Source organism: Papilio polytes, unplaced genomic scaffold (assembly GCF_000836215.1).
Source record: "Papilio polytes unplaced genomic scaffold, Ppol_1.0 DF823879.1, whole genome shotgun sequence".
NCBI classification, from domain to species: domain Eukaryota; kingdom Metazoa; phylum Arthropoda; class Insecta; order Lepidoptera; family Papilionidae; genus Papilio; species Papilio polytes.
Window position 1 is genome coordinate 624,950 of NW_013525325.1, and position 15,444 is coordinate 640,393.

The window sequence follows — 15,444 nt, forward strand, 5'->3', positions numbered from 1 at the left end:
ATAAAATATGTTACAGAAATTGACCTTTAGGCATAAGGTACTGTGGTTTCGGAGCCTCCAAATTGGCTTAGATATACATTACGAAATACATTTTAATTAATCAAAAAACTAGCGAAATTTTGGAAAGCAAATAAAAGCTGTTTGCATCAAGGTCATCTGAGAAAATTACACTTTGGTGTAACAATAGTAATCGAACACACGAACATATAGAAATTATTAATAAATATCTAAATTGTAACACAACTCACGTGACAAACTTCGGTGTAGGCACCGACCAGTTTCAGACCCGTCGGGGTCCTTCTTCAGGGTAAGTGGTTCTTCACGTCGCGTCAGTAACCGAATAAAGCCTATATAATTAATAAATATTGATAAGTTGATATTAAACAATATAATTTATTGGCTTCCTACTAGCGTGGAATTAAAAAAACAAACAATAGTAAGTAGCCTATGTGTTCTTCCAAACTATCCTCTACATCTGTACCAAATTTCATCGAATTCCGTTCAGCCGTTTAGGCTACAAACTCTAACAAACATCCATTCATCTAAACCTTCACATTTATAATATTAGTATGAAGTACAATGTATCACCAAAGTTTTAATAAGTTAATTACTAATAAATAGTTTCTTTTTGTTTGAAGCAGTTAGTATGATATGGCCTGTTTGTTATGAAAGTGGTGAAGTCCATTTCCTCTTGCTTTGAGAAAACGAGAGTTTAGTATATCTGTTTATTTAAAAATATAGGCACATTTTAATAAGTCTGGCATTGTCTCTATTGTTTTGTTAATATTCAGTTTTATTATAGTTATAGGTATATTTACGTGAATAAAGTCTCATTAGGCCCTTAGTTAAAACATTCAAGAAACAGTAAACGCTTATTTCTACATGAAAAAATCATTCTCCACTTATCCATGAAATCAGGTTAATAGCGTTTCTTTATGCTATTTTCAACATGCTCTGTTTAACGAACAAAAGGTTATTCGTTGGTCTAATAATAACTATTTAGTTAAATCGAAAGGTTATTACAACTATCAATTAACTAACCCTTAACTACAATAAATTACTTTGTAGTTGTTGTCACTTTAATGTTTAACTAGCTTTCGCCTGTAACTGCGCCCGCGTGAAATAAAAAAAATAAATGGCCTGTTTGTTTTCCCAGACTTTTCTCCTACGTTTATGTCAAATTTCTTCTATTTAGCAGTTTAGACTCCAAACTCTAACAAACATCCATCAATCGAAACTTTCGCATTTATAATATTAGTAAGATAAATATATAGTTAGTTTACTTAAAAAAAGCTTTTCTCCTAAGCGAAAAATTACATGACTAAAAAAATATGCATATATTCGAACTTCCGATATTTCAAAACATCAATGTCTATATACTTACTGTATATACTTCCAACCACTAATTCATGCTATTAACTAATCTAAACGTCGTATTAACGAACATATATATTTATCAAACCGGAGGCATATACGAGCTTCTAAAGTTTCATAAACGAATACACATTTTTGCAGCTGACTATACAGTCAAACACAATGACTATACAGTCAGCTGCAAAAATGGGAATACTCCTAATGGAAATGGCAGTCGAGTACAACAAGAATTGCGCGCTTATTCGCGCTATTTAAAAAGAACCTAACACTGGAAAACCTTAAAACCTAAAACCTCTTAATTAAAGTTTTCAACTACAATTTATATACTAATACTAGCTGTTCCCGTACGACTTCATCCGCATGTGATTATGAAAATTTTATTTTATTGTTTACATTTGTCAAATTAGAAATGTCAAAATGACATGACGACAACCTTGCTTCCTTGATGTTGGTAACAACTTATGGTCCCTTTCCCACATTAAGGTTTTTATCCAAAATATTTACCCCTAAGTTTAACGGCGTGAAAATATACAGCCTAAAGCGTGATGTAAGTGTAAGGCTTTTTATTACAAAAAGAGTTTTTCGAAAATATGCTGTAATTGCTGACATCTTAGGCAACAAAGAAGTGTGTGTTTACGCTTTATTATAATATTATAGTATAGATAGATATAGATTATAAAGAGGAAAGATTTTGTACTTTAGTATTTTTGTATGTATTGAAATAACTCAAAAACTACTAGGCCGATTTCAAAATTATTTTACCAGTAAAACACTACCTTATTAGTGAGTAATATAGGCCATGTATTTTTATTATTTTTTTTAATTACACGCGGGCGAAATCGCGAGCAAGAGCAATAGCTAAGGCCGGTATTAGCACCACTTAACGACGAATTTGGTTGTCTAAATTCAGATAATATGAAATTCGGAAATACCAAGTCCGCGCCAAATAAAAATTGCCTTTTCCTTCGGCTCACTAGAGTAAAATATGCTTTCATCTAGTTAAAGAAGTATCTGTAAAATAAAATTAAGAAACACAATATAACAACATATACCGTATGGGCAAGCGATGTTGCGCCGGCGCTTACCAAGACCACCAGCTGATAGAAAGTCGAACAGAACCGTTCAGTTGTTGACAACACACCGACCGTATCGGACGTCAATTTGACGCAAATGTTACCGAACGCACGCGGGAAATAGTTGCGTCCGAGACCGTGCATAGTATAAAATTAAATTAATTTTATCGATATAAATTATTTAAATAAATTTGGATATTCGCAATATGGGTGTCAGTGCAATTACTGTATTACTTTTTACATTGTCCGTGGCCTTTTCTATACCAGTCGGTGATCACAGCACAGCTTTCAGCATTAAAGGTAATGAAAACATACTAACGTTAAATAATTTGTTCAACCGATCAAACAAAAGAAAGTTATAAAACTACAATACTAGTTTGTGGATAAACCAATCTTACCAATAATATAAATACGAAAGTGGGAAGGCTGTTTGTAAGAGTTTTAGCACCGCTGTTCAGCAGTTTGGATCTAGATGTCTGAACATATATAACATAGTGTTGAAGAACAAATATGCTACTTATAATACAAACAAATATAATACTAACAAATATGCTAATAATACTATGCTACTTGTTAAGTTTTTTTAATTCCGCGCAGACGGAGTCGCGGGCGAAGGCTTATCTATGTATCTGTCTATACTCTATACTAATATAATGAAGCGTAAACACACACTTCTTTGTTGCCTAAGATGTCAGCAATCAGAGCATATTTCCGAATAACTTTTTTTTTTAATAAAAAGACCTTTACTTAGGTCACGCTTTAGGCTATATATTTTCACGCCATTAAACTTAGGGGTTAAATATTTGGATAAAAACCCTAAGGTGGAAAAGAGACCATAAGTTGCTGCCAACATCAAGAAAGACAGATTGCTACGATTTGTCATGTCATGTCATTTGACATTTGCTATTGACAATTTGACAAATGTAAACAATAAAATAAAATTTTCATAATTTCTTGCGGATGAAGCCGCACGGGAACTGCTAGTAATAAATAAAATGGTTTTGCAATTTAGTTCACTGTTGCTAAAATCGGGGATTATTTTCGCGGCTAATTTGCCGTCAATGCAAAGCAAGATTGACAATGACCTAGTAAATACGTCACGGTCTATCAAATCTACAGAAATATTGTTTCGATACAAAAGAAAATGTTTCGCAACAATGCAATACAGAACATCACAACAGAAGCCGTGCTAGGAATCACTAATGTTACTTTTATAGTACCTTTCGTAATATTTTTTCTTATGTTTTAGTAAACGTACCGCAAGCCTTGGCTATGTTCAGTATTTCATAATATACATATGTTCGTATAGTTGGACTTTCATTTCTGTTGTTCTTCTAACAGGAATTAATAGATTAAGATTGCAATACAAATACAAATAATACGCATTTTTAATCATAGACAAAACTATATTAAGAGTAATATAATTGTATTTTGAATGACTCATTCAAAATTGAGTCTATTGTAGTCACTGTTAAAGTTATAAGTTGAAATCGCACAGCTATGAATTAAAAAAAAAAAAAAGATACCTCCAACGTTTCCATTATACAGAAGTAAATTACCTAATTGCTTCAACCTCCAAACGTAAACAATGAAAACTAAACGTCTAAATGCGTAATGCTCTGTACTGGATGTTTTCAACGGCATTGTTAGTTGATAGTTTCACACTAGGGTAGAACAGCAAGCGCAGTAGCATATTGCAGTACTGCTATTGAACGCACGAGATTAAGATTGAACAGTACTGCTTTGACAATAAAGGTAAATTTCCAATGTCGTAACTCCTCTAAAGACATAGCCATCCTCTTCTTTCTACTAGATGAGAACTTTAGTAGTATGGACAGCACACTGCTCTGTGTCTCTTATTTACCCTCGTGTGAAGCCAACAAGTGTCACCGCAACTCGGAAACGTTCACTTCCGAGGAACTCTTTGATTGTGTAATTCACACGACACACTTTACGGGTCAGAGCTTTTGTTAAAAAACTTAATAATTCTTTTGACTTCGTAATTACCCGGTACGACAACAATATGATAATAGACGGCTAATTTCCTGGGGCTGGAACGAAAATTTGCGAGAAAGTGTCCGTAAGATTGTTGTCGATTTTATGAGATTTATCGGAATACTTTTCGCCTAATATCACTATATAAATCTAATACAAATATTGACGCCGACGCTATCCATATTTTCGTGCACCTATTTTGTTGGTCGTATCTATATAGAAGTAAAATGGTTTAGGTGAGACAAGAAATTACTGCAAAACGTGTAGAATAAATTTGATCAAAAATTAATAAATCATGATGCGATGACTGCATCGCGGAATCAGAGAAAAGTTTCGCTGCAGTCACTGACACGGGGCATTGGCATTACACGCGGAATCAACAACAAACACTTATGACTTGCACAATTTATTATGCAAACTCAAAAGTATAATCATAAAATTGACATTGTTATATGTTAAATCAAAATCACGATTATTTTATTTTACTTCTTCAAGTTAAAAGTGCGGAATGTTATTTATTCAAAATCTGGATTTATTTTTAAAGCACTTTACGCTGAGTGTAAATTTGATCTACCTGAGCCGTGCATTCTCCCCGGTTCGTTACCCCGGTGAAGTCGAGTTTCGAATGCGCAAACGCACCATTATTGACAATGTACTGTGGCATTTACGACTTTTTTGTGAAGGAACCCTCATTGTATGGACGATAAAATGCCCGCCGCTTTTTACGTCTTGACTTTTATTTTTATTTTTTTTGTGAATTTCCCCATACGAGCACTTTCGAAGGTGTATTTATGTGTCCCTGACCCCGGGTGTGAAAAAAGTGAAAAGATGATTTGAAAATACATGTTATTGAATCAAAATTATTTTAAAGACAGTTCTCAATATGTAAGAACGAAATGAAACTTGAAGAGTAATGCCAATATTAACACTGTCACTATTTACGTTGTATTGGAATCATTCTGAGCTCGGAAAGTTGCGGAAGTAATTTAAGAGAATATTGAAATGAAAGTTGGTATCATTCACTGTAAGTGGTTTCAACGACTTGTTAATGAATGATTCTAGTTCCAGTCACTATTAATATTTTCATAATTTTACAATTTAATTATTAGTGTCACTTATACAGTTATTAAAACTATATATGAAATGAATGAATGAAAAATAGAATGCAATTAATACGGTCTTGAAAACCCTGTTTACTAAACATTTTTATAGATTGCTGCTTATTCTCTACCACTTAAATTACATCGAGGAAAGTACCTTGAAATGACAAATTCAATGAATGAAACCTTTTCCAAGAAGACCCAGGAAACTGAGGTCATATTTTTATAAATTTTTAAAATAAATATGGACAAGGTTAGATAGTGTCTTAAGATTTATTTTCACAAGAATCGTTTTCAATAATAAATTATTTAATTATCTTAATAACGTAAAGATAAGAATCATAAATGATCACGAAAGAATGATGAGACCACAGGTTAAGCATTTAGGAGGAAAATCCTTCTACTTTTTTAACCTATACGGTATCCCATGTTACATCTAGATTGAAATTACAGTGGAATTTCGTATGGAAGTTTATTAAACGTTTTTAGTGTGGCCTGTATTAATCATTATCACCACCAGCTCACCATATGTCCCCACCGAGAGTCTCGGAGCCTACCCGAAGTTAGGGTGACTAGGCCATAGTCAACCACGCTGGCCAAGTACGGGTTAGTCAACTTCACACGTATCTTTAAATTTCTTCGCTGATATGTGTAGGTAGCATCACGATATTTCCCTTCACCGTAAGAATGTCGGGTAAATTTTGTGCATATGAAATTTCGAAAAATTAAAAAAACCTTTTGGTACATGGCGGGATTCGCACCCAAGACCTGTAGATTACAAGTGAAGTGCTTAAACCGATGATCCACCGACGCTCTCCACTGAGCCACCGACGCTCTAAATTTAATCATAGTAAATATTAAATTACGCAAACATAATTATTTAATATCATTACGGTGACAATGAACAGGTGATTTGTTTATATTGTAAAAACCCGATAACATCATTAACGAAAGATATAACACGTTTCGCTTTTATCGGAACCAATTAATATTGCTCCAATGATTTCAATACCTTTCAATTTTTTTGTTAACACTACCGATCGACTTACTTCATTCGATATCAGTTTGGAATGTAATCGATGTTCCAAATTTTTCAAGTATTCGTTTGTCATCGATTATCGATATCAAGGTACTACAATATAACTTACGTCATTACCATTACATCCCTCTTGTTGCGTAAATTGATGTTTTATTACGAGTAATCGATTTTATCACGAATGTAATTCAAAATCAAATTGGAAGAGCGTAAAATAGCGGTAAGTTGATCTTTCATTATAACGATGGTTCCAAAAACTATGTCTTTTATGAACTTATATAAGATCTTAGTTATGTACAAAATTCCATAAAAATATAACTCTTGTCATCGAAAAGATTACGTTAGTTTTCTTGTTATCCAGATCTAATGCAAGAAATTAGCTGTTGCCCTCAACTTCGTCCATGCAATATTAAGATAAAAAAGTAGCCTATAATATGTCCGTCTATGTCAGCTACCCTTCAGAAATCGGCCTAGCTGTTTTTTTTTTAATTTACCTGCGATCAACATGCAACATCATCATCTTTCCGAAATCTAGAATTTTTCTTTTGACACACAGACACTCGAATTTTATTATATGTATAGATGTATATAGATTTAAAAAACAAGAATACTTTTTTTTTGATACAACTTTGTTGGACATTCCAAAGTAAAAAAGGTTCCGGTATAGAGAACGGCCATTGCTCGTATAAAAAGTGAAACAAGTAAGACCTCGTTTGTGACATAACCTCATTCTCACTTTAAAATAATAAAATATACAATTGGTTTTACTTTTAGTACGTTTTTATATCGACGTTGAAAGTTCTAACATACTTTAGGTCATTGAACTCTGAACACAAGACGAATCTTTTTTTAATTAATCAGCAGGAAATAGATTAATAGCAGTTTTTAGTTACGAACACCTGGTTTTCTTTTATTGATAATATGGCTTTTAATAAATCAGATTTTAGAGATCCTCGTGTTTATTTTATTTTCTTTTTTCTTTTCAACCAATTACGGCTTAAACATCGAACTACGAGTACTAAAGCGATCTTAATTTAATTTCTTAAATTTAATTTCTTAAAACTTAATTTCTTACCTTCTATTATATTCAACTAAAATAATTGGATTGTTTAAATTTTATTTCACATTTTTTAACTTGCCTTGATTATATTATATAAACATACTACTACTCTTGCTAAAATAAAAAAGTGAAGCTCTTTGATAAATTATAAAAACTAAATACAATCTGATTAAATAAATTGTACGGAACCAAACAACATGCTCGAATAAAATATTTTTTTTTATTAATTTATTATAATTTCAACATTATTAAATAATTCATATGAAACTGGTTTTCGCGTCTTACATTACCGACAGAATGATTCTTGTCGCCAAGTACATATTTTCAAATTTATTAATTTTCTTAATAATCAAAAATATCATACTGTTATAGACAATGCTATCGATGTCTTAACATATAAAAAGTACCCCATCATATTGTCCAAATGAAATTCTAATTATAGCTTTTTATTCCCTTTAAAGTGATATAAATAAGAATTTAATTACTCTCAAAATTACGATCTGTATAATAATTACAAAGAACACATGTGAACCGTAAAAGGTATTTTAATTGGAAATATTTAATGGACCTGTAAATTTTATCACGATCATCCTTAGGGCTTGTGACGTCAGAGAGGTTAATGACCTCAGTGCAAGTGCGGAGAAAGTGGAAGAAATTGAAAGTTCCTATACGTATCTTTGAATTTAACTTCTCATGTAGTCTAATTAACTAGAGTACTTGAGTGTATTAAATTTATTATTTGTTTTTACATAATTTTCTTATTGTTGCCAAGAAGTTTAATCACTTATATTTGTATATTTATCTTGTGCTGTAAAAATTTACTTTTATTTTCTCAACGGAATACAGAACTTGAAGGTCTTAAAAAATTACCAGATTTCTTTTGAATGATAAGAAAATTGTAAATATTAGCTATTTACAACACTAGCTCTTGCTCGCGATTTTGTTCGCGTGGAATTAAGAAAAACAAACAAATTTGCTTATGTATTTTTCCTGACTATTTTCTACAACTATGCTAAATTTCGTAGAAATCTTTTCAGCAGTTTCGGCTACAAACTTTAACAAACATCCATCCATTCATCCAAACTTTCGCATTCATATTTATAAGTGATATTTGTAATAAATTTAAGATTACAAAATACTTTGTTTACTATTTTTTTATTAGATTTTCTGCTTTCGTATTTTTCCGTAATATTAAAATTTAACCGAGATACATATATCGAATGTAAAATGTTGCAATCATGTGGCGCTAATAAAACCACATAGCGTTAAGATAAAACTGCCGCGGTTCTAATTTCAAACAATTTAGAACGCCGATTCCTTTTATAGATTTAACTTTCGCTTTCTTATGTTTTTATTGTTTTATCGTCCAGTGTTACCATTTATAGTATTTCCTTATTTAGACATTGCTATTATAAATATTAATGTTACATGACATTGTTACAGAAATCTAGTAAAATAAGAGTTTTATTTGATTTATGTATTCAGGAACAAATATTAAATATCGATATTTGATAAAAAAAAAATATGAATAACTATCGGAGTTAGATTAAACTCAGTGTTAATATATTATGTAATTCAACTGTATTTTTTTTAATTACTAAGGCGACAAATCTACAACTCTGTTGGTGGTAATTCTCGCTATGATAATGACAATAGGAATTTACAGATAATATTTTCACTCCACTCCTTAGATTGCAAGCTTGCAAAATGTCATGACGAAGGATTTATCTGCAACATTGAGAGGTTGCAAGGGGCATTGTTATTTAAATTGTGTTAGGGATTTGGCGTGCGAGTGCGGTGCAAGGATGGAGTTGTTACAACACGATCACAATGAAGTAGGCAGGTACTTATATGTTGCAGGAAAATTTCGAAACGTGTTTTGTTGAAAACGCCCGCAGTCCGTAACGACTCGAATAATCCCAATTGAATGAAACTTAACGATTGTGAAAAGTACATAGATCATTTTGTAGTTGCAATGTGAATTGATGTTCATAATTTGATGTTATTTCTAATAAGAAACCCTGGCTTTTGTGGCTTATTATTCCCATTAAAAATAACCCAGAAATCTCTACAGTATTTATTATTTATATTAGTACATTTTTCTCGTAACTTAAGTGAAGTCATCCATAACTTGTAAACATAAATACCATCTCTCGATAATTACCGGAACAGTTTTCGTTTCAAATATTAATTTAAGGTGACGAAAATCTTTGTTAATATTTACCTTGTAACAGTTTAAGCGTTCGAACTAAGTAATTTAAGTTGCGGAATTTCATTGCAATAGCTTTGTTAACTTTTTCTAAATATTAATAACGTATAATTTAAAGAAAAACCAATACTTTTTGGTCTCCAGGGCATTAGCGTTATAACATGTAAATTTAACTTTAAAACTCGTCACCAGTGAAAAGTTTTAATACAAAAGATTTCAACGCATGGTACAAAAGTAATTAAGTAACACTTTTTTATTGCATTGTCCATTGTCATTTAATGAAAACATCCGTTTAAGGTTACAGATAAATTTATAAACTGTTAAAAGCGATTATTCATACGTTACGTACTGCTTTGAAAAAGGCACGAGAGAAAGTCGCAGTATAAAACAGGAATAAGCTTATAAAAAATTCCCGATGCAGTCCATATGGGCATGTTACAAGTATAAATTATGTCCGGGGGCTCTTTGTATATCATCTTACATAACTTCATTGGAACATGTACAGTTTAATGTAATCGATTAATACACACGTTGACCTAGTAACCAATATCATGATACATCTGGTTAACGACATAATTTTGTGTCTGCTTTCGGCTTTGACTTTAATTTTAACTTGCAAACAGAAACCTTAAAACCAATGGTTAAACTAAATAGTACATATTTATTAACTAAATAGCTGTTGCCCGCGACTTCGCCTGCGTGAAATAAAAAAAATATAGCCTATGTTACTCACAGATAAATTACCTGTCTGACGGTAAAAGAATTTTAAAAACGGCACAGTAGTTTTTGAGTTATTTCAATACATACAAAAATACAAATGTATAAATCTTTCCTCTTTATAATATTAGTATAGAGTATAGATTTATAGTACCAATTTTAGGAATATGCAAAAAATCTCTTTAAACTTGTTTTTTAATTTTGCATCTTTTAAACTAATATCTGCACGCGTTACATTTTCATAAATTGCGACAAGTTTATAATATTAAAACGTTTTGATAACATTGAACCGAACTTCGAAATATCGTGAAAGCCTCTATTGTTCCATTGAACGTTATTACTTTTAACTTTTTTATATGATTTACTCAACATGGTCGTAGCTATTTGAATATGAGCAAATAGCTTGCAATTACTCCGAGTGTAGGCACCACGTTGAACTTATCGTGTATGTAATATTGTTTTGAAATGATACTTGATTACAAGGTACGAGTGTCAAATAGACTTTACAACACAAAATAAATTAAATCCAATAACTGCTTATTTTATTATTACTAAGTGAAACTGGCTGAACAATTCTTCTTTTCGTGGTTTCTGCTGAAATAGATATACAAAGTGTAAGAATTACCAAAGAATTCCGTTTCACCTTTAACATGAATACGTAATCGGTGAGTAATATATTTCATTACGATATATCATATTATTTGACAGTAGAAAGCTGAACTACAAATACACCATTGTACACAATATAACTCATCTTAATATAATTGCAGATTTTTAATTGCATAATCATATTGAAAACTGTGTTATTGTAAACTACTGTACTGTATTTTTCCCCGATTTTTTCATTACAATATATTTAGAGTTTCTCTAGAAATAATAATGAGTTTAAACGAATTTTACTTGCTAAGGGAAACACAAAACACATTACCAGATTAATTCTATAATTTTTAATATAATGTGCCTAAGAAAAACTACAAATGTCTCTCTTGCCACTTTAGATGTTTTTTCCCACGGCCTGTGTCATGTTGGTGATCTCTGTACATACACTATATTCGGTACAACAGGGGTTGAGAAAACTCATTTAAAACGCTTAAACTAGAACAAAACTATTACATTAATTTGTTTTATTATTTATTTTGTTAATTTTAAAGTATTCCCTGACCTTTAAAATGTATTTTTTATCTACTAGAAAAAAAACGTTAAATATGTTTTAAGTAGTAAATGGTTTACAAACGGAATTAATTTCTCGTTTCGTTTTGTAATCTATTACAACTCTTATGCAGTACATTTCAATATTCTTTATTGCATTATTTTATTAAAAGCATTACGTTAATAATAATCTAAACGTCGTATCTTAAGATATATTTGTCGATTTCATCACGTGTATTCGAAAGGTGCAACATGCATTATATCTATGGAAATATTATCAACATACTAACATACTTGTAGAAAACTAGATCAAATTCTTCAACGTGCGATTACAAAACTCGCCTGATTAGTTCGTAACGGTACGAATTCATAATGTCAATACCAGCTCTATTTACTATATTAACAGTTAGTAAATGATTATTTTCAGTTAAAAATGGCAACGAAATACATGGCTTTTGACCCACCAACTTTTATACAAACAATTCACAGATCAACTACACTATTGCATAAATAAAACTGTCACCGTAATTAACTAGTTATAATCTACAATACACCAATTTCGCATCATCGTAGTAATTTAAACCAATGTTTGATTTGACATCACAATACTTACATAAACACAATTAGCAGTATAACTATCAGAAGATCTTTTGATTTTAAAAATAATCTTAATTAAAATGACGTCAAATTTAGTGGTAAATTAGCGTCAAATATGATAACATTAACAAGAATACTATTCCAAAGTCACACCTGTTGAACCAAGAACTATCTCGCAAGTAAACATTGCGCTGTGTGATCTCATTCGCAACACCACCAACAGCTAAATGTCCTGTTAAAATTACATGAGAACGTAGGAACTTAATGATACAAGTATGACACGACTGATCAAACTTTAACGATTAAAATAATCACAAAATTCTTTATGAAATAGTTTTTAGTTTCGTTGCTTAAATGTTTCAACAAAATTAAAACCCATTATAAAATCCAAACCGAGATTTTGTAATTCAAACAGGGCAATTCTATTTTTATTTTAGTGTAAATAATTATTACCTTTTTTTCAATAAAATTTCGTGTTTTATACACATTTTCTGTTTAAAAAAGTAGTGTAATTATATTATATTGTATATATTTAAACGTGTTATTGATAGATGAAGGTAAATTTTAATGTTTTTTTAATCTTCAATAACCTTAATTTGTGTAATAGTTAAGGCTATTGTTGAATCGTCCTCAATCGCTTGTAATAGCTCAGCCACGCATAACCTTATCCAAATAAACGAAAACTCAGCACTCATTAAAGTGAGGTTATCGGGTCAAGACCGTAAGTATTTTATTTTTATAAAGCCAATTAGGGTTTTTATTGTTTAGGATTCATTTTTCTTATTTTTATTTAATTTTTTAATTGATTAAGACACAAGAGAAACCTAAATTGCCTCCTTTTTATGCACCTAAAAGTAAACAATAAGTCCTTGTATATTAAAAATAAAGAAGTCGGTTAATAGTGTTCTGTTTAAATCACATTATAAAAGAAACGACAAACGCATCCAACGTGATAAAACTAAAATATGTACAATTTGAATAACAAATTGTCTGTTATAAAGGCGGTCGACGGGGTTAAGAAGAAGTAATAAAGTATGTTCATTTGAGGCCGATTAACATTTGACGCCAAACATTCATCTCAATTTGGACGTCTTATCTCACGAGCTCTATACGTAACATCACATATACTGCAGACTCTGTCTACAGTTGTGACGCAACGAACTAAGGAGTAGAGCACATTAAAGATCCTATTTTTACAGTTATTTTTAAAACAATAGAAATATTTACTTTGTAAATTGTAAACAATCTGTACTCCCCCTTATGTTGTGGTAGAAGGGTCAAGTTTTCAATAAGAATTTGTCTATTAATATCATATTGAGCTACATAACTCTCTTGTCTCTTATGTACGTTACTAAATTACAGTTAAAGCACCAACAATTTCTAATACAACAAGGGAATTATTACGTCTAATTGACATAGTACGACAAAAGAAATCGGTTTATTTTTCCGTCTGTTTCAATCAATCACCGTGTTTATTGGACCTACAGTTTATCTGTGTCAATCTAGATTATCAAACAGAAGTTGAAATCGTATCATAAATCTTTAATCGATAGATGCCGGAACACAAAGCAACATTTTTATCGTACAATGATAATCAACTTATGTCAGTTCAAATTAAATATGGATCGATGTTCATCTCGTAATATGTGTGTCGAATTGTTAATCGATTTCACGAAAGCAACAGTTTGAACTCTGACATAACCTCAATTATTTTTGTAGTTTTGGAAACATATGGTTACATGCAACATGAATTAATTTATTTTGAAATAACATAATCGTTCTGAAACAGAATTCATTGTATGACAAATAAAAGAGAAAATGACTTAACTAAAACAAATTTAGCTTATTACTAAATTACTATTCGCATTTAAACTTCGAATCATTCATTCATTCTTCCATTTATATTGATGGTACACTATAGTAAGTCACAATTTTGTAAATCACACCATTTTTAATATTTTTTTTTATTTCTTCTTGTATACTTTTGTGTATAAATTTAAAAGTAACGAAAGAGAAGATAAACTATATGTAGATTGCAGTTGTCTAAAATATCTACATGTTTGATACATCGAAAATAACCGTAGTGTTTATAGTTTTGTCTTGCTAAGCTTTTCAAACATGCGTATGTTTACGTAGAAGCCGTTGATATGGTTTTACACTTGATAGAATATTTACTGACTTTGTATAGTATTTTTTTATGGTTAATTTACTAGATAGGTTTCGAAAACAAACAACTTATCTGTCTATGGTTTTCAACGTATTATATCTTGATGACATGTACAAATATTGTGACATGAACAATGATTGGAATAATTTGGGTGTAAAAAATGGCGTTATTGCCAATTACACCAAACACAATAGAGAAGAGCCTTGATCCGTTAGCATTTGTACGTGTCAATCACCCGATGGTGATCAATGCGTTGATCGATTTGGGACTATTGGAACAAATATTTGACAGTTTGACATTTATGGCCAACATATCGGTCAAGGTTGAATAGGCGTAGATGATACTCCGACCTCTATTGCTTTACGTGCGCAAAAATAATTGAATTTCATATCTTTGAAATAAACTGATATTTATAACGGTTAACCGAGAAACAAAAACTGAAATTCGTTAACATATTTTTAAACAAACATAAGAATTTATTAGGAAACTCTTGACATATTTATTTGCAATTATTTGTAGTTCTTTCCTAGACTTGCTATTGTTGTCAAAAGTCTATTTTTTTAAGTTAAAGTTAAGTACTTTTCGCAACATATTTAACATTGCTAATTTCTATAACGTATGAAGCCATCTTATAGGAGATATTTTGTGTGTTTTAAGTATAAAAATTAAGTACATTAAGTACACACTTTGTAATAACAATTGCAATTGCAGCAACAAGTTACGTTGCTTAACCATTAGATGTATATATTTGGAAACTTGAAGAATCCCACAAATTTACTCATCCTCATTTACATAATTAGATTAGATATTGAATGCGTATTTAATTTACATACATTTAAAAAGACTTTTTGTCATCCTTATTTCATTACAGTAAAAATTTTCTATTTTAACATTCTAGGAAAAATACATCTGTCTCCATCAATCTACTACTGCCCACATTTGTTTCTTTTCTTCCTATATGTTAGAG

General features: G+C 30.9%; 1 protein-coding gene across 1 annotated transcript in view; it reads left to right on the plus strand.

Moving 5' to 3' along the window:
- Positions 1-2,488: 2,488 nt before the first annotated feature.
- LOC106103031 overlaps positions 2,489-15,444 on the plus strand; it is a 38,106-nt gene continuing 25,150 nt past the window's right edge. The window contains exon 1 of the mRNA XM_013282666.1: positions 2,489-2,747. Within this exon, the coding sequence (XP_013138120.1) occupies positions 2,654-2,747 (94 nt within the window). The 5' untranslated portion in view covers positions 2,489-2,653. The remainder of the gene's footprint in view (positions 2,748-15,444) is intronic.